Genomic DNA, 21,849 nt, shown 5'->3' with positions numbered 1-21,849 from the left:
AGATAAAAAATGATACATCTCTATAGGTTACTTATCATGAATGGAGCCTTCAGGACTGAAAGTTGCCCTTGGAGAATCAGTGAGTGAGTAGTAAATGAATGCAAATGCCATCACTGTACACTCATCCATTTTATAAGCACTGTACACTTGGGTTAAGCTAAATTTATTTAAAAATATTTTTTTTTCCAGAATAAATTAAACTTAGCTAACTATGGTATTTTTATTTAATAAACTTCACATTTTTATCATTTTTAAAATTCCTTTGTAGTAACACTTAGCTTAAAACACAAATACATATAGTTGTACAAAAATTTTCTTTTTTACATCCTTATTAAGTATTTTTCTGTTTTTAAATTTTTTTTTTAGTTTTCAAACTTTTTTTTTAAACTAAAATACAAACACATATATTTGCCTAGGACTACACAAGGTCAAGACCATTAACATCATAGTCTTCCAGCTCCATAACTTGTCCCACTAAAAGGTCTTCAGGAAGAATAGCCCACATAGACCTGTCACCTATGACAACCATGCCTTCTTCCGAAACACCTCCTGAAGGATCTGCCTAAGGCTGCTTTAATATTACTGTTCTTGTTTTTTTTTTAATAAGTAGAAAGAGTACACTCTAAAATAACCATAAAAAATACATGAGTAATGCAGTGATTTATCATTTTCACTTATTATGTAGGGTACACAAACGTATTTACTGTACTTTTCTACAACTGGCCGGACCATAGGTTCATTTACACCAAAATCCTCTAAAACATGAGTGATGTCTTGCATTAATGACATTATAATGGCTATATCAATAGGAGATAGGAATTTCTCAGCTCCATTATAATCTTAGGGACCACTACTGTACATATCATTACATGGTACATGATTATATAACATACAGTTCTTCTAAAACTAGTAAAAAATACATTTGCCTCCTGTCAATTCTAAATAGCAGCCCTGACCCATTGCATAAGAGAAAAAAAGGGTAATGATAATAAAAGAAGAAAATAAAGCTACAATTATCTGTGGATGACATAATCACCTTTGTTATACAGAAAATACAACAAAATAAGTGTTAGAATAAGAGAATTGAGCAAGTAAGTCAACTTGCTAAAAGTGTGCTTCTACAACATAAAAGCAGAGGTGGAACAATAAATTGTCTTACACACAATGGTGCAGGTGTATTATAATATAAAATATATTGGTGGTTGTCCTTGGTTCTTAGCACAGAGGTACTAAAATCCTTGGGATATCCTGAGTGAAAGTAGTACCTTTTATTATTGCTCCTGAATTTGGAACTAAATTTATATCTCGTTTCCTACAAATATTCAAACTAATTATTTTAGAATGAATATAGAGTGACACTTTAATTAGTAATGTATCTCCTGGCAATTAAAATCATCTTGCTTCTCTCAGCAATTAAAATGGCAAGGCATATTATTAAGGTCCCACAACTCTTCATACCACTTCCTGACAATTGCCACGGGAAACATTAAAGACAAGATTGTAGCTATAATTCATTCATTGAATAGTTTCTAGCAGGATAAACAGTTTCTTCTCCTTGTCTAGTAATTTTTCATTTCACACATAATACCTATCAATCATTAATGCAATTTGTATCACAGTCTATTTTTCATTTTATATGACTTATAATAACCAATTGATTTTACAGAAATGTAAGTTATAGCAGTGATTTTAATTAAGAAATAATTTTTAACCTATTTATTTGTGATATGACTTTTATAGTGTGAACACTATAAATAGAGACTACTTAATGCTAGCAGAACATGTCAGTGCTGGAAACAGAAAATGTCTAAAATTACTGTAAATTGAGTATTTTAATATAACAAAGATATTGTATATCTTTGAATATACAGAGGAACAAAATATGTACACCAAATAGCTGATACTGTGGTTCAGAATGAAAGAGAAAAAATGACACTTTTAACTTTCATATACCTAAGAATATTTTTTAACGTGGTATTATGAGATGACTTTTGTTGTTTTTCATTTTGTTTGGAGACGGAGTCTCACTCTGTTGCCCGGGCTGCAGTGCAATGGCATGATCTTGGCTCACTGCAACCTCTGCCTACCAGGTTCAAACGATTCTCCTGCCTCAGCCTCCCAAGTAGCTAGGATTACAGGTGCTCGCCAACACATTCAGCTATTTTTTTTTTTTTTTTGTATTTTTAGTAGAGATGGGGTTTCACCATGTTGGTCAGGCTGGTCTTGAACTCCTGACCTCAGGTGATCCACCCACCTCAGTCTCCCCAAGTGCTGGGATTATAGGTGTGCACCATTGGGCCTGACCAATTTTTGTTCTTTTTAATGCTTCTAATTCCAGTTTTCTGTTATATATTACACACACACACACACACACACACACACACACACACACACACACATATTCATTATAGAATATATATATATTACCATTGCAACAAAAGAATATCTCAAAGTTACATGGAATATATCACAAAGTAGCATAAATGACATTTATTTGTAAATCATAATTTAAATTGTCTACTGTGTAATGATAACAGCTAAAATGGACTGTTAATGATATGCCAGGCAATGTTTTAGTCACTTTAGTGATATTAGCTCATTTAATCCTTACAGCATCCTTTTGAAATTGGTGATTGCTGTATTCCATTTTACAGAAGAAGGGAGGTACAAGGAGGTTAAGTAACTTGCCTTAAGATCACAGGGTGATGAGGTTATAATTGGCATACTGGCTGCAGGCTCTAAGTACTACAATTAAGCTGTCCTGCTAGGGTATTACACTATCCTTTAGTAAATTTTAATTATGTATTAACATTTCATTATTCATATACATTACTATGAACACCCCTAACACCCTCATTCTCTCAGATACGATAGTAAGTCTAATGGTTAAATCTCTGGGTAAACAACACATGGTTTTCTATAACTAAGTGCAAGATAGCAAAGTATAAGCAGATTCTATCAAATGTTCATAACTTTCATTTTAAGGTCAAAGCAAAGGCTAAACAAATGGGAACTTTTCTATAAATAAATATGTATATTTGTGTCCAACGGACAAAGAGATATTGTATAGCATAACTTTACCTATATTCTTTGCAGTATATTCAACTGTAACATTACCTTCCTGTTTCATGTAGCTATCTGATTCATTTTAAAGTTTTATGCATTTCAGGTCCAATCCTCACTCACTGTACTCAGTAATTATTTTCTGTCCTGTTCATCATAGTCTGCATCAGTCTAGAATCTCTCTGATCACTTGAGTTTTATCATCTTTCCTCCTATAGATTTTCCCATTTCATAAGAGGAGTTAAGCCCTATTATTTTTTTGTTGTTGTCATTTACTCTTTATTTCATAATCATAAATGTAACTCAACTCTGCAATCCAGCTAGGCATGGAAGGCAACAAGGAAAACATGAAACCCAAAGAGAACTGCAGCAAGAACACAAAGATTCTAGGATACTGTGAGCAAACTGGGTGGAGGGGTGCTCTCCTGAGCTACAGAAGGAATGGTCTGGTGGTTAAGATAAAACACGAGTCAAATGTAGTAGAGTTGTCCAGTCAGCAATGGTGATCTTGTTGCTGGTCTTGCCATTCCTGGACCCAAAGTGCTCCACGGCCTCCGCAATATTCATGCCTTCTTTCACTTTGCCAAAGGCCACATGCTTGCCATCCAACCACTCAGTCTTGGCAGTGCACATGGGAAACTGGGAACCATTTGTGTTGGGTCCAGCATTTGCCATGGACGAGATACCAGGACCTGTATGCTTTAGGATGAAGTTCTCATCATCAAACTTCTCCCCACAGATGGGCTTGCCACCAGTGCCATTATGGCATGCGAAGTCACCACCTTGACACACAAACCCTGGAATAATTCTGTGAAAGCAGGAGCCCTTATGACCAAATCCTTTCTCTCCAGTGCTCAGAGCACAAAAGTTTTCTGCTGTCTTTGGAACCTAGTCTACAAACTGCTCTAAGGAGACGCAGCCCAAGGGCTCATCATTGACGCCAATGTAGAAGGACATGATGGGGTTGACATGGCTGATACTACAAGGCTCCAGGCAGCAGCAGCGTCTGCAAAGCCCTTCCTGTTCTTAAATATGTTCGATATTTGCTTAATTTAATAAACATCCTTAAACACATACAGTTGTTACAACCACTACCAACGAAGACAGAATTTTTTGGTTACTGTTTCCAAATAATCATTGTATACTTGTTCTTTCCCTGACTAGAGTGACCAATGAAAATTACACCCAAGTGACTTGGAGCAATACTATCGTGTATAGATATATTAACACTCAAGGAAGAGTAATGAAAGTTAATTTTTTAAATTGTCTGTGAATTCTGGTATAAGGATATTTTGGAAACAGCTTCAAGCTACCAATTAAAATAGATTATGTGAACCACTTATTTACAATATCTTTCCAAACGGATGTCATAGTCATGGAAGAAGCAATTCATATCTAAGAGTACATCACGCTTTTTACATAAGATTATGTTATGTTTTGCCAGCTTAAACTGTTTTCAATTTTACAGTTTTAAATTTTTCTAGTCTATGCTATTTGGTTAACAGCTGTTCCTTTTCAGTGGGACAAGTAATTAACTCTACAGCATCTAATGCATTTGATGATTTTTAAAGTACCACTATTTTTATAGCAAATTTCACTCATTCACTTATTTATTGAGTCTGACACATCAATAAACATGTGTTGAATAACTGACTTGATGAAACCAGGCATGCCTTCAGTGCTTGGTCAAATAATAGTGAACAATAAGGCCCACTCAACAAGGAGTTAATCTGAGAGATAAATAGGAGTGTAGCTGGTTACAATTTTACAGTGGAGAGTATTTAAGGTTATCTGGGAGTACAATTTGAGGTTCTCAAGTCAATCTGTGATGGAAAAATGAAGAGTATCAAGGAAATTTTCATATTGTCTCAATATGATATTCTGTGTAATCAGAAAGTATATACTAATCAACCAATTATCAAACAATAATGTGTATCCACTGTATTCTAAAGCATGTGGACTAAGTAATGAAGTAACAGTCAGGATCTCTGCCTTCAAGAGACAATAATAAAACTATAGATATATACACAAATGAGAAAGTTTGTGTTTTTCACATTTTTCAAAAGAAGATAGTAGATGGTAAAAGCCAAATAAGAGAAGGACAGAAAGATCTTACACATTGCTGGAAGAAATGTATATTGGTAGAACAATTTAATAAAACTGGAAAAAGTTTAGTATTGTCGTGTAAAGATAAACATTCATATTCTTACCAGCTCAGCAATTATACTCCTAGGTAACCACTCAAGAGAAACTATATATATGTATATATCCCAGGAGACATGGACAAGAATGTTCACAGTAGCACCATATGAAATAGCAAAAATCTGGAATGACTCAAATGTCCATTTTGATGAAATGGATAAAGTACAGTATGTTTGTAGCAAGGCGTATTGTGCAGGAAAGATTATACCTATACACAAATAAATGTATAAATCAATGTGACATATATCATGGGCTAAGGATTATGATTAATCCAGCTCCGTGCATCTGATTTATAATAGGAAGAAAAAAAAGTGAATAGGATTTTGTAGCAAGGCAAGAGTGCACAGTATCTAACCTTTCCTGTATAACATACTGCCCTAAAACTTAGTGACTTAAAATAACAACCATTCATTATTTCTTACCAGCCTATAGTTTATTAAGCAGTTCTACTGATCTGAGCTGAGCTGGCCATGACCAATGCCTAGGTCTGTGGTCACTTTCACGCTAGCTAGCCGGCTTTTTTCATTTCATCTGGGCTCATTCATATGCCTGAAATCCAGGTCAGCACAACCAGGCAAATGTAGTTCTGCTTTACCAGTGGGCTAGTCCATGTGGGTCCTCAAGGTGAAGGAAGTGAGAAAGAAAGGAAGTGAAAATGCACATGTGCTTTTTCAAGTATATGCTTATCTCAAATCTGCTTCTGTCTCAGGGCCCAAAGCAAACCACATGGTCAAACCCAAAGTTGGAGGGGACAAGAAAGATTTAGGGCACAAGGCATGAATTTAGGAAGCCTGTTTATTGGTTCTATTCATGTGATCAACCTACCACACATACAGATAACTATAAATCACTTATCTCCCACTTTGATACAGTAAACAGTTAAGTCTGGCTGACTTAATCAAAAGTTTTACATAAATAAGGTCCTAGACAGCAATTTAAAAAGGGAGAAAAAGTCCATTCTTCCGGTGCCTGTAGACTGTGGTAAAAAAAGAGAAATAGACAGGGAACACAGGTAGTTGAGAGTGACTTAGGTAGAAGGGCTTCTGCCCTACCTTCCATTCCAAATTCTCTTGTGCAGCTTGTACGGTAACAACTGTGGCTGGGCATAGTGGCTGATGCCTGTAATCCCAGCACTTTGGGAGGTCAAGGCAGGCAGATCACCTGAAGTCAGGAGTTCAAGACTAGTCTGGCCAACATGGTGAAACCCCATCTTCACCAAACATACAAGAATTAGCCAGGCTTAGTGGTGGGTGCCTGTTAATCCCAGCAACTCAGGAGGCAGAGGCAGGAGAATCACTTGAACCCAGGAGGTGGAGGTTGCAATGAGCCAAGATTGCACCACTACACTCCAGACTAGGTGACAGGATGGAAACTCTGTCTCCAAAAAAAAAAAAAAAAAAAAAATTGGAGTAATCTTGATGAGGCAGAGAGGGGTCGGCATCTCTTTAGATTACACTGGTATAAAAAAGACTCAATAGTTCTCTCAGAATCAAGGGAATGGGGACAAGGTGGCTTCCAGTTAGTGAAGTCTGCTTCTGAGGAAACTTAGTTATAGAGAAAATGAACTGCCTCTCTTGGTACTTATGTATAAGAAAATGTATAAGCTGGTACCAGAGTGGTAGAATTGGGTAAAAGAGTGAAAGAAATAGATTTGAGCAAATAAAAGCATATTCAGGGTCTATGAACTGATCCACTTGGCAAAGTTGGGAGTTTGTGTTGGGTATAAAATCTAGATGAACCAGATTTTTGAAGAATAAGAACTCTAGCTTAAAGGATTTGCATCATTGATTTTTCTACTGATGTTCCTGTTTTTCACACCAATTAGGAATTTAGGGATACAGTAATATCTCTACTAAAATAAACATCAAGTGTTTCCCAAGTACCTCTGATGAGTAGAAAAGTCAATGAACAGGTTTTTATTTGTTAGGATAGAGACTAAATAAGGGTTGGCAGAAGGAATGGAAAGGAATTTAGTTGTGGGAAACATTACAGAGAGATAGAAATTAATGTAAGTGAAGGGGAAGTGGTAAACTGAAGATAAACCTAAAGATCAATAGAACTGGCAGAAAAGATAAGGCTGCCAATTTCACAAAGGTGGAAACAGGTGGCATTCAACTTTTCTGATTGACCTTTGGACTACTGTTATAGCCTTCTAATTCACTGTCAAAACCATTTTTAAAACGTGTTTCCAAAGTATTAATATTGATATATAAAATAAACACAGACATTAAAAATACATTTGTATTATTTTAAGTAACAAACCGATTTTTTAAATCATGAGAATAAGATTTGCTTTTCTCTTCTGATTTAATTACTAATGTACTAACCTTAGGGATATAAATGAATGCAGGATGAATGATTAGAAATATGCTTGTAAACTCTTTCTCCTCTCTGTTCATATCATTGACATTGGTATTAATGTTAAAATTGTGGTGATGTTTCTTTTTATAATCTGAACACACATCTATCATACTAAAGCAAATTCATTGTATAATCTTCCCCACTATTGTTTATTTATGATTTTCAAGTGCTTCAGATACAGTCCACATAGGAGGCTGTGGTTGTGATATTATATCCTATTACCAATGCCCTGTTCAAGTAAGTGCTGGTTATGATTATACAGAGAAGAGTAGGAATATTCTTTAGGAACCTTATACCCGTATGTTAACATCTATGGAGAGAATGCCAAAATTAAATGAACTAGTAGACAAGCTTAGACCACTTTTGAAGAGATTCCTTTTCATCATTCCTATACTTTTAGGCCCTGTCCTATCCTTTACTATGTTCCATAAACACTCATTTTCTCCTCTTTAGACCTCTGCTGATCCCCTCTAAGCCTTTACCTTCCTTTTTTCAGAGACTTTCACAAGTAAGGTCAGCTCTGCTGTCATATGCTGTAGTTGATCAGGTACTTTTGCTGCTATTGCCCTTCACTACTGCCACATATCTTCCTGCTTTCTAGTTTATGTAATCTTCTGCTCTTAAGTTTCATCCTGACTTTGGCCCACTGCCATGCTCAGACTCTGAAATCTTTGCAAGTCTTGGCACTGTCAGCCCATGCTTTGGCTTGCTCAGTCCATTCCTTTCCATATACAGTCTAGGACTCCTCCTGCCTGTCTAATCATTAAAAGACTGGTTCTTTGTAAACTTCCTCTCATTTTTCTTTGTCAGTTGTTGGGGAAAACATTTTCATGAATTATTTAGCCTATCTAAATGGGAAAAAAAGTGTACACTAAATAGAATTGGCAGAATACATTTTGAAATAAATATAGCATGGCTATTCAAATTCAGGGATCACTGTTGCAGAAAGAAAGCAAACAAATTTTACTGAGTCCATAAAGATAGTATGAACAAAGGTCAAATCTAGGGTGTTTTTATTTTTTGTCTTGAATTTTGATAAGCATAATTATCAAAATTATATTTTTGATAAGTATAATACATCATTCTTACAAATTAAAACATATTAACCCTGGTGTATACTCTACCAACAAGAAATGTTGTTAAAACTTTCTCCTGCAGTCCAACCACTGGGATGGTCTAAGAATAAATGTTGACAAGCAGTAAGCCTCCCTGCAGAGAGTAATCACTTTCAATTTAAAATTTTTGGAAAATAATGCATGTCTTTATAATACAGTCTTTAGATTTACAGTCAAATTTAAATTTGTGAAAAAAGGAGACTTCCTGTAACTCTTCAAAGGCAATAATGTTTTGAAACACACTCCAACAAATCCACCTTACAGTGGTATCAATTAGATAATCTGAAGTTCATATCCAAATAATCAGTCCAACACTTAAAACTGTGAGCTAATTTCTGCATTCTGTTCTTTCCTTAAAAAAACTTTTCAAGTCAATGAATATTTGTTTAGCTTCTACTAAGTACTAGACAATGTTCTAAAAATTGAGGTTAAAAATAGCAAGTGAGATAAGATTCCTACCCCATGGGAATCAAGTTTAATTGTGAAGCTCCTGAATAGCAAATCACACCATGGTGATAACATTCTAGTGGGGATACAGTTAATAAACAATAAATGTCACATCAGATAATGATAAGAGCTTTAAAAAAAAGAATGAAGCCAGTTAAAAGTAGAGTTGGAAGCAGAGAGAGAACGGTACTTTGTAGGGTGAACAGGATGGGCTGCTGTAGAGACAGCATCTGATCAGAGACAGGAGAGAGAGAGGAGGTAAGTACTATGAGCATTCTATGGTAGAGTTAGCAAAGGCAAAAGTCTTCAGAATCCTAATCTCAATGACACTAATCTCTCTCACTAATTCTTTTCACAAAACATTAAAATAACTTAATTATACAATCACATGAATGTCTTGAGTGTGATGGTAACTACAAAATAAAGGTCATGTAGCTAAGCTAAGGTCAGCTGCTCAGGTTTATCAATCCCTCCTCATAAAGCAATTTAGCTGGGTGTGGTGGCTCACACTTGTAATCCCCACACTTTGGGAGGCCGAGGTAGGAGGATCACCAGAGTCATCCAGGAGTTCAAGAACAGCCTGGGTAATACAGGGAGACCCCATCTCTACAAAACAACAACAACAACAAACCTAGCCAGGTATGGTGGCATAAACCTGTGGTCCTAGCTACTCGGGAGGCTGAGGTGGGAGGGTATCATGAGCCTGAGAGGTGGAGGCTGCAGTGAGCTCTGTTCATGCCACTGCACTCCAACCTGGGAGACAGAATAAGACCCTGTCTTGAAAAATTTTTAAATTAAAAAATTAAAATAAAAATGAAGCACACATAAAACTTTAATTAAAAATAAGCAAAAATACCCTGAGATGAAATTAAAACTAACTCACCTGGTATGTATATTTAGTAAGATCAACAATGTATCATAAAACTTGACAAATTTTAATACCACAACTAGCAAGACTTGATAGACTGTTTAGAGCTGTACAGACCAAATCATACTTGTTTAATAATTTAAGCAAGAAAATTAAAAGTTAAACTAGCAAACTGTAGTAAAATATACAAAAAGTGTCACTGGTTATTTAAAATATGCACTGAAAATATCTGTAATTTAAAAAATGTTAGACAGCATTAGACTGAAATAAAGGGAAAGTGCTTTCTTATTCCTCTCACTTGCCATGAAATAATCTCTAGGTGCTCTTTATTTTTAGAATCTGGGCTTATTTTTTAGATAAATCATTCAAGTCAGTTGCTCAGACATGGTTCAAAGTACTAATGTAATATTTTCATTTTTCACCCTTGGACTTAGAGAGAAGACAAAATAAAGTTAGCAGAAAAATAAACACACAAAAACAATAAACTACCTTACCTACATCCATAATAGTTGTCAAATAAAAATGTAAATTAAATCTAACAATTAAGCAAAGGGCCCTAATAGGGATGTAACTTTTATACTCTCAAGGAATTAATGATGATTTGTACATTTCTATTTTTCTCATCTTTCTTTAAGCATTTTCGTTTGAATAAAGTCAAATAATGTAGTTAAAACTAGATGAGTAGAAGAATGTTATCTAAAGGCTGAGCATAGTGGCTCATGCCTGTAATTCCAGCACTGTAGGAGGCCGAGGCAGGAGGATCACTTGAGTGCAGGAGTTTGAGACCAGCCTGGGCAACATAGCAAAACCCTGTCTCTATTAACAATACAAAAAAATTGGTCAGGTATGGTGGTGTACACCTGCAGTTCCAGCTACTTGGGAGACTGAGGTGGGAGGACTGCTTGAGCCTGGGAGGTAGAGTTGCAGTGAGCCACAATGGTGCCACTGTATTCCAGTCTGGGTGACAGAGTGAGACCTTGTCTCAAAAAAAAATTTAAAAAAAACATTTAAAAAACAATATTATTATTATAGTTCAAGGGACTCAAGTAGGATTTCTGTGAAATCAGGATAAGCCAGGCTGGGCCAAGTTCAACCTGGGAATGCAAGCAGACCAACACATACATAGGTTCAGGTCAAGGTCAGATGTTGAAACATATTTTAGACAAGGACATGGAGGAAAGTAATTCTAAAAGGAGCCTTTAAAAATGATATATCAATATATTCTCTGTGAAAAAAACAGACCTGGCTTTTTTGTAAAGCCTGGACCCTCTGAGAAAATACTACCTCAACACAGCTAAGATTTTCCTCCCCTAAATTAATTGGAAATCATAAACCTTAAATGATAAGCTAAATAATACAACTTTACTAAAGTGCAGTCACTTCACTTTATTAGAAAATACAATGTCTGAATGTTTAGTGTGTGAATGTGGTTTATGCAGGCATGCTGCCCCAACCTCTGGATGCCCAGCTGGCCGTCTCTCTGGGAAAGGGTGGGGCCACAATGTAGCTGGCCTGGGGCTTGTTTGTCCTGCTGGAAGCTCAACTATTGTCTCTCCTTGCAACAAGAGATGAGCCCAATCTCTTTTCTATCTTTATGATGGAAATTATACTAGAGAGTTTTATTTGTGACAATGTCAAAATATTTTAATCCATCCATTCATTCAACAAATGTGTAAATAGCCAAGCATGACTCTACAAAAAGAGAAACATGAGATTTATATGAGAGTATTTTTGCTAAAGTTTTGTCCTACCAATTTGAATCTATAAGAATCTTCTATAGTTGTATAGTTATGAAACTCTATTAATTTTTTACTATAAAAGTGATCAGTTGCATGCAGACATCTCATAGATCATGATCATAATGCTTCCACATATTTGTGACAATTTTCTCTTTTTCAGTTATAGATTTAATTGTCATAACAGTCACTTATAAGTTCCATTTTATTTTATCTTTTTTTGGTTGAGAAAATAACCTCTGAATTAGGGAAATGATTTTATTTAATAAAAACAGGAAGAATATTTGAGTTTTAAGTTAATACTGTTACTTAGCCACTAGGCTACGCTAAAGTATAGCCCATTTGTTTAAGAACACTTCTAACTTCATGCTACACACACACATACACACACCAGAAAAATTAATTCAAGAGCTGGATGTGAATCATTTAACCCTTCAAAACCTAGCTGGTAATTTGTTTAACAGATTTATCTAGGGTTAGTTGCCATAATTAGTTTATATGACATATTCCAAAAGAATAAATTCAAGTTTTTGCTAAATATGCATGTTGTAGTAATGCTCAGTTTGGTTTTAAAAGGATGGAACCATCATTATGCTTATTTGATTCAAATTAAATGTCTATTTTCATTTATATGTAGTTAGTCCTGCTTAAATAAACTATAATGTATAGTCATGGACTGATTAGTTATCAGAAACATGAGCTTTAGATTGGATGCGTTTTACCTTGTTTAAAAAAAATAGTCATTTTAAAATGCAATGTTGAGCACTAAACATTATTTCATTTACTTTAGGCATTTTTTTTACATTAAAATTATGTCCTATTTCCAATAAACTGTGTTTAGAATCTTTTAAGTTTCAATGTGTACATGAGGCTTTCCCTCATTTGTATTATTTTTCCCTTAATACTCTAGGGAGCAAAATATTACATTCTCACCATTATTCATATTAATATCTATCTTTTCTTTTAAGTTTCAATGTGTACATGAGGCTTTCCCTCATTTGTATTATTTTTCCCTTAATACTCTAGGGAGCAAAATATTACATTCTCACCATTATTCATATTAATATCTATCTTTGCTTATACACTGCAGGAGGCATTGAGAATTCAAGTAGGTCTAAGTAACTTAGAGTATAGTTGAGAACACACACAAAAATGTAAATAACTTTGATACAAAAATTTATGGGCCATAGATAAGTGATAAATGATTAAAACGGTATACATGTTACAAGACATATTTGATGCCCACATTATAAAAACAGAGAATAGGTTTTTACTACTTAAGTCCCAAAAGATTTCAAAGTCTAAAGTGCTCTGGAGGTAAAAATCCATTACCCTCCAATTTATTGTTTAATCCACCTAACAATTCTATCTGAAACAGGAGTTTGCTATGTTTTAAAGATAAATTAATCTTTTTAAAAACTTGACTTGTCTCTTTTAAAATTATTATCCATCTGTTAATAATTGATTATAGAAGAAATTACTGACAAAACATGATCCAGGACCAAAACAAAATGCTATTAATCTACTATTCCTGTTACATTATTGCTTTGGTATATGATGAAATACTTGGAAGAAAAAGATTAGCTTTCTTTCTCTTCTTGAATGTAATTAAGTGCAGTAAAATCTATTTACCAAATACCTCAGAAAAAGACAAATATAGCTATGTTGTAGGTGAAATGTTCTCCCATATATATTTACACACAGGCATACCATTCAAAATATTTAAAACTGTTACCACACGGGTACTGAAAAAACAGAACAGATGCTTAGGTTAAAGCACCTCTAATAGGGATCAATTATTATTATAGCAATGTTGAAAACTTTTAATTCTGGTAGATTACTTCTAATATAACATTAAAATATTTTAATTGAATCACCATTTTGGAATATGATATTCTTAATTTTGCTACATAACATACTGTCTTAGCACAACATAATCACAGGTATGGTATTTTTTAGTTCTAACATTGTTTCAATTTGTATTTCACAAACTACAGAGATACCTGAATATCTGGAAATGCCTGTATCCCTTAGCAATGTTAGATAATGATTTATATGGTTGGGCTATGATGCATTTCTGGTCCGAGTCCTTCAGTGAGTGCCTGAGCCTTATGGATTAAATTAAGAGACCATAATATATCCTTTTCAGTCTTTTCCTTCACCTACAGTCTTGGGCAGCAGTCAACTGCAGGGCCATTCCAGGGGTACTGATTTAGTGGAAAGGATTGATAAAAACAAACTCTACCCCAAAATCAAGTCTTGAAAGGGGTCTGGATTGTCTCACCTATTCTGGAGTATGCTGAACAAAGAAACTGCCAGGTTAGAGCAAGGATTTCTTCCCACTGGAGCTAAAGTTTACAGAACCTACCCTATGCATATTCAGTGTTTGTTTCTGGGACAAGCTGAAGGTTCCAGGAGTATTCACCATGGCCTGGTACTGGTCATGGGTAAATTAGGGTCACCTTGGCATTATTATAGGTTCCTGTTTTTCTATTGTGTCATTAATCAAAAGAAAAAGGGACTGAGTAAAAAAGAGTAGAGATACAACTGCCGTTCCTGGAACATACTGTGCTCTTTTATGTGCATCTCTACTAATCTCTAAGCACTTCAGAGCACAGCACTCTCTGACAGTTAAACTGAACTTGTCATCATCAGCTAAAAGCCCTTCCAGGACTCCTGCCTTTGCATATGCTGTCATGTAGCTGGAATGCCATCTCTCCCAGACTACCTTATTCTTCAAGTTTTATCTCTAAAGTCAGGTGTTCCGTGAAATTTCCATTCACTATACCCAGCAAAATCAGATATTATTTCTCTTGGGTTTCCATTTCCGTCTTACAGCGCTTATCATTCAATGTCATAATTATTTGCATACAAGTCTGAATCCCTGCCTACCCACTTCCTATAGGCCTGTAATGATATCTCATTAAAGTTTGTCCTAGTTGGAACATAGTAAGTACTCAATACACTCCTGCTGCATAAATTACTGGTGAGCAGGTAGATGGATATTAAATCCCACCTACTCCATCTGCGTCATAGTATATTTTATATTACTACATTAAAGATGCATAATGTTGGTATCCAAATCCTGGTTCCCTTCTTAAAAGCCCACCCTTTCATGTACCTTTCCCTTTGGTGAGGTGTACATGCTGCCTACAAACAGTCTGCCTAAAAGCAATACAGTCTTTAGTTCCATCCCAACTGTAATGTATACCTTGGGTTGCCCCCTGCCCAGAGCCTAACCATGTTTCCCCTAATGGTCGTCAAAAGAATTCTCCTCATTTTTTGAATCATCAGTCTGCTCCACCCTGATGTTAGTGATTTGGACCTAATGCCAGCAGGCTCTGCTTGTTACAAGGATGCACTTTCTTAGACCTCTGTGCTAAACTCAGGTAAGGCACTTCAACAACTGCTTTTCTCCTTAGAAAGAAAAATGGCTCTTTTGCTTTCCTAATGGCTAACACCCCTATACTGGGATTTGGCAACAGTTAGTCCAAAGTGTTATTCTTAGAAACTCCTGGAGTTTTGGAAATTCACTTTATTTTATTCAAGAGTTCAGACTTGTTTCCTCACTAGCTGCAACAGACAAAGAACCCTGGCAGGGATGAAGTCTGACTATGATCCCTGGTGATTCCCAGGAGACAGTCCCTGAATTTCTTCTCCATGCAACAGCAGCAGTTTTCTCCAATACTGATTCAGTTCTCACTCACATGTTTGGATGAACACTAATATTCCTCTTGTCAAAATATATACAGTCTAAGCTAAACTACGGGTCATAGTTAAATTATGTGTTAGTTTTCACATATTCTATGGAAGTTTAACTATTTCTAGGGACTTCAATACTAAGCTTGTTTCACCTATTACTGCAATTTGAAGAATGTTTCTTAGAAGGTATCAGTGCCCTCCATCAATATGACTGATAAGTAATATTAATACAATCAAGTACCAATATTGTGGTAGCACACATATAGTTAACTGAAGACCCATGTCTTGAGCTATAAAGCCATCTATCGGTCTAAAAACACTGAATAAGATAACTTACGTATGTCACTTTTTGAGAAAACTCCATGCAAAAGCCTGCTATACTGGTTCTCTGGCTAAACTGACAGAAATAATACATTGAAATGAAATCCAATAATTCGGGAAAAAATCCTCAAATATACACTTACCCACTATGTTTCATATGTGCTGGTTTATCCATTCGCACTGCCAGTTTGATCTTTAAGTCAGAGTCTTGGCTATTTTTTGGAACTACCATTCGGTGTAATTCAGCTGATTTGGAGCTATTAGAAGTTGGGTATAATATCACCTGGATGGAAAAAAGAAAATACATTTAAATGCATGATACAGAGTGCCTATGGTTTGGAACTACAAACTTTTTTATGTTTTCTTGTTTGAAAAACTGGTGTCAACACCCAAATGAATCTAATAAACCATTTGACTTCCTACTACCATAGCTGATGGATTATCAATACAGACTCAATTTATTTTTTGACAAATATGTGTTTTCACATTATCACATAATGAGTTTTCTTCCTGTGTCACTTTATAATGAATTAATAGCACAACAAGCTACAGTTGAACTGACATTGAAAAATACTCAAGAGATACCCGCAATTTCAAGAAAATTCTAAACTCCTCAGGGCAAAGCAGTTCAGAAAGATATGCTTTGAAATTATGGATAACATGCTTAAAAAGCAAAATCAATTATTTGAAGCAGCATAAATATGCCTCGTTTGAATATTTTCATTGTAAAATAGTAGTAAAGGAAATCAACTCAATTAGAGATGGAAAACAACACATTTTCTGCTCCAGATCAATACGAAAGGATTTTTCCTGACATGTTTTCAAAACTATAGATACTATAATAACTGAAACAAAGTAATTATTTTTAATAAAACTGTCAAATTACCAAGTGATTATTTTACAACCCTCACTTCACAGAGTCAACCCAGGAAAGAGAAGCCTACTCTTCAGATGTTAGGTGCCATGCAGATAAAACAAGGTACTTTCCTCCATTTAAAATCAGTTATAACATATTTTAGACACAGTTTACATTCCAGCCTTAATGAGTATTTTTAAATGGGAGCATTATAGGCTAAAACACAAAACAAATAAATGAAGTACACTGTGTTATATTTTAAGCCATAAACTTGAAGTTTAGATATGAATGGAAGATTATAAACATTTCCAGGTATGCTAAATTTTTTTACAACCAAAATTAACATTTTCATTAAAACTATATTGCAATATATCTTCCTGTGCATAAATCCTGAGGCAACACAAAGTGATTGTGAACCTGAAATTTCTTTGTAATACTGTTACAATTTGACTTTAATATAACAAAACAAAAGTCCAGTCTCAAGTTGTATAGTGCTTATCAATTTAATAAGGCAGCCTTCTATTCTTGGATTCTTTTTTTAACTTTTATTTATTTATTTATTATTATTGCATTTTAGGTTTGGGGGTACATGTGAAGAACATGCAAGATTGTTGCATAGGTACACACATGGCAGTGTGGTTTGCTGCCTTCCTTCCCCTCACCTGTATCTGTCATTTCTCCTCATGCTATCTCTTCCCACCTCCTCACACCCGTCCCTCCCCCACTTCCCCCCAACAAACCCCAGTGTGTAGTGCTCCCCTTCCTGTGTCCATGTGTTCTCATTGTTCAACACCCGCCTATGAGTGAGAACATGCAGTGTTTGATTTTCTGCTCTTGTGTCAGTTTGCTGAGAATGATGGTTTCCAGGTTCATCCATGTCCCTACAAAGGACACGAAATCATCGTTTTTGATGGCTGCTTAATATTCCATGGTATATATGTACCACATTTTCCTTATCCAGTCTATCATCGATGGGCATTTGGGTTGGTTCCAGGTCTTTGCTATTGTAAACAGTGCTGCAAGGTGTTTTGAAAGCATTCATGGCAACTGACTTTGTCATGCCCTTCCCCTACCTCCAAGTCTTCATTTACAGTATAAGAAATCTTCACCGAGAAATCTTTAAGCAAGACTCTCCTTCTCTCTAGGAAAGACAACACAGTCATAAAATCTTCTCAAACTATTCTCAACTTGCAATTTGTTAAATGTATCTACTATTTTGAGACTTTTCTCAAGCCTTTCCTAAAAGCCATAGCTGTGCTGAATCCAGCATATCTATATACTCAAGTATATAAAGGACATCTAAGTACAAACTAAATGACATTTGTGATGTTTTCACAATTATGATCATACTCTAGAATTAATTCAACTGCTAAAATAGCCAATGTAATATTTTACAGATTCTTTCTTAAATGACAGTAAAGAAAAATAAGCTGATAGTTTTTGGCTTAAACCAGTAAACAAAGGAATATCATTATCAACTTAGAAGGTTATTGCAAAAAAGAATAAAAGACTAAGATAGAGCTCTATATCTTCTGTAGCTAATGCTGCTATGTTTCTAACAAGTCTGGAAAGCTTTATCTCTTTCTCCACATCCATCCCTGACTCTAACTTTAAAATACATTATTTTGGCATGAGCCACTTACAGACTTTATTGGTTTTTAATTATTCCTTCTATGTTTACATAAAAATTGGTATTGTTCCAAACTCTAAACTCTTATACAGGAAGAGAATATTTAAATTAAAACTTCTGACAATTTTTCATTTTGTAAATACTGATAATGGCTTACTAAATGAGGTCTCAAGATAACTGCTTTTGGCTGATCCACAAATTAAAGGTTATCCCACTATCACATACCATTCTTTTTTTAAAATGAGTATTTCTAACTGAAGTCAGTGGAAGGATTTATTGCTCAGTTCTGTTCAATTAAATAAACATTTGAGTTCTTACTATGTGGGGATATACAAAGTTTAAATAATATGAATGGCTCAAATCTCTCAAGGAGCTCAGTTCCTCTTCATTAGAACTTAATATCTTCTGGGGCCGGGCACAGTGGCTCAAGCCTGTAATCCCAGCATTTTGGGAGGCCAAGGCGGGTGGATCACGAGGTCAAGAGATCGAGACCATCCTGGTCAACATGGTGAAACCTCGACTCTACTAAAAATACAAACAAAAAATTAACTGGGCATGGTGGCGTGTGCCTATAATCCCAGCTACTCAGGAGGCTGAGGCAGGAGAATTGCCTGAACACAGGAGGCGGAGGTTGCGGTGAGCTAAGATCACGCCATTGCACTCCAGCCTGGGTAACAAGGGCGAAACTCCGTCTTTAAAAAAAAAAAAAAAAAAAAGAAGAACTTAATATCTTTTATTAGTAGCACTCTTAGCTCTGATAATATCATTTCTTCCTATTGCTCTTCTTTCCATAGAGTATGCAATGGTTTCCTGATTTTGTTAATTTCTGTGAATATTCACGGTCTTCTGCTTGGCTTCTCCCTGTCATATGCACAGCTAATTCCCTAAGTTATGTTCCCTCCAATGGAAAGACCTGGAAATGTTTGTTTTTCTGGACGGACTGACTGATAAAAGTGTGAAAATTGGCCAGATGTAACAAGTGGAGGTCCACAGATACGAAATCTTTTCTAAGAGAAGTGCATTGGTAAATAAATGCTGCACTTAAACTTCAAATTGGTCTGTAAAATAGTTTTCAGGCTCCCAAATTGCACAGGCGAAAAGTAGTCATAGTCCTTTACGGAATTTAACCATAAATAAAGAGACAAGGAAGAAGCTTCCAAGGTGTAGAACCCAGAGGGCCATGGAGAATAAAGGACAAGGGAGTTCAGAATACACAATACACGTCTAATCAAGAGATCTTGAACACTTCCTGAGCAGGGTATTTTCCCAGTGCCTGCCAGATAGGATTTAATTATTCCAACTGGACAATCACTGCTGTGCATTTCCCATCGTTCCTTTTTACATGTGGCAAACTTACCTGTAGTTTTCCTGTCCCTGTTCTGTTAACTTATACTGGATTTGTGCTGAGGCAGAATGAGGAGGGAGGGTATAGTAGGCAGTTATCATAAACTGAAGTTCACAAGTTGCCAGGCTGCAAAGTGCCACAGCTAAATGTGATGCAGGTATTGGACTGGATATAAAAATGGAGTAGGACTTCGGGTTGTTTCTCTTGAGTTGAGATGAATGTGTTTTAGGTGTAGTAAGAAGGGCAACAAAATAACTTGGTGGCCACAAGAGTGAACTATGGCACATCATCTGGCTATCTGCCATGATTCACGCTTTCACCAGTATAGAACTATTGCTACTAAACAGCTAGTTAGCCAAGAACCAGGTTTTCTAACTCCTCCTGCTTCTAAGTAGAGACATATAAGAGTTCTTGCTAAAGGGGTGAGTGAGAAATGACACTTGTCACCTTGAGAAAAGATAATCAAGATACAGGTATGATGTCTTTACCTCACTTTATTCCTCTGCCAGCTAAGTTCAGAGAAAACCAGTACCCTAGGAAATGAAAGAAATCAGAGCCCTGAATCACCATGTGGAAGAAAGTCATACTTCTCTCAGGAATATCTGTGGTACACAGTTACAAACCTGATATTATTTTGAATGATTGAAATGTTAACAACTTTCCTGTTACAGTATTTAGCAGTATCCTAACTAGTACATTTAACAGGGTGTTTTGTTCCAAAAGCTTTCAAAAGTAAGTGGCTAAAGAATTCTTTTTTATATTAGAAGTACTTACACTTCAGTAAGACTTAGTTCATGTATAGAGAGGTGTATCTGATGTCGACAGTCGTAATAATTAAAATATTCTACAGACATAAAAGTTTACTAAGGATCCTTCTGTATCCTAAGTTCACATTTAAAGTATAGGTCTGTACAAATAGTTAACTTTTAATACTATTTAGAAAGCTATTTTATTCTTTACCATTCATGTCTCTTTAACCTTTCAATATATATTTCTTCTTCTCATTTATTTTTGTCACCAACACTTTAAATGTCTTGTCTGCATGACACACAAAAAATATGATTTTTCATCTTAAACTTAAAGCCAATGTAGCTTATTCATAATAAAATGTCAGTGTTACTTGTCATCTTTGCTAAGGTGTAACGGAAAACACAAAATGATTTTTTAGGATTTGTTTAAAATTCTATCAAATTTAATATACAGGAAGAAAACTAAGACTTAAAAGAATGAAATATAAAGTACACATTTACCATATAGATACGTTCAGAATGATATGGGGTTCAGAAGTAGCTTTCTCTTAAAATATACTTATATAAGCTGTCACTTCTACATTGTTTCTTTTCTACTGATATACTTGATTAAGGCCAAACTATGTGCATTTGTGTGTAACTCAACTTTGTGACCTGTGAATTCAAGACTATTTAAATTGCTAAACTCTATTGCAACAAGCATCTGAAAAACTAAAACCAGAAAGAAAACAGCACTGGGGGATAGGGGAGACAAGCTAGAAAAACAGAGGGGCTAGACAATTTACTACCTTCTTCCATAAATGTCTCTCAGCTTAGAGAAAGGAAAGAAGACTTTACTGGGACCACAATAATTGCACCGTATCTTATGGCAAAATAATAGACACACAGTTGATACAATTCTAGCTCAAAATGAGTGCATTCAGCAAGTCCTGAAAAAATCAGGACAGCTTTCATAGAGGAATTAGTGTTTCATTTGGAAGTCTAAAAGAATACATAAGATTTATAAGGCTTACAACGGGATGAAAAATAAAGATACGGAGGCTGTTGAAACCAAACACTTTAAGAGTGGCACCCTAGAAAAAGGCACATAATTCTGATGCTGACACTCCTAACATTACTCTAGGTTCTCAAGCTCTTCCCCAATCTTGGTTGTTCACCTCTTTCTTTGTTCCCTGGACTTAGCCTCAGTCAGCTTCCATTGCTCGCCACCAAAAGAACTTCAATCAGTACAAACACTCATTACATTTTCTGCCATGTCAATTTACTTTATGTTCACAAAAGATAAGAAGAGAAGAGAACCCTCTGGGCACTACTTTTCAAGAGTTAGAAAAAGGAACAAGACTCTATAATTGAGACCAGTGGCCAAGGAGGTAGAAGAAAACTGAAGGTTGTGATGTGCCAAATCTAAGGGGGACAGTGTTTTAGGAAGTAGGAAGGGGACATCAGTGTCACAA

At 35.5% G+C, this 21,849-nt stretch overlaps 1 protein-coding gene across 9 annotated transcripts in view; it reads right to left on the bottom strand.

The window, feature by feature from the left end:
* Positions 1-21,849, bottom strand: part of CADPS2 (calcium dependent secretion activator 2) — a 577,926-nt gene that overhangs the window by 239,491 nt on the left and 316,586 nt on the right. For all 9 annotated transcript variants that reach the window (XM_074379141.1, XM_039472830.2, XM_074379140.1 and 6 more), the window contains exon 8: positions 15,959-16,098. In XM_074379141.1, the coding sequence (XP_074235242.1) occupies positions 15,959-16,098 (140 nt within the window). The remainder of the gene's footprint in view (positions 1-15,958; positions 16,099-21,849) is intronic.

The sequence above is a fragment of the Saimiri boliviensis genome, chromosome 10 (assembly GCF_048565385.1).
Source record: "Saimiri boliviensis isolate mSaiBol1 chromosome 10, mSaiBol1.pri, whole genome shotgun sequence".
Lineage (NCBI taxonomy): Eukaryota > Metazoa > Chordata > Mammalia > Primates > Cebidae > Saimiri > Saimiri boliviensis.
This window is presented reverse-complemented; position numbering and strand designations above follow the sequence as displayed.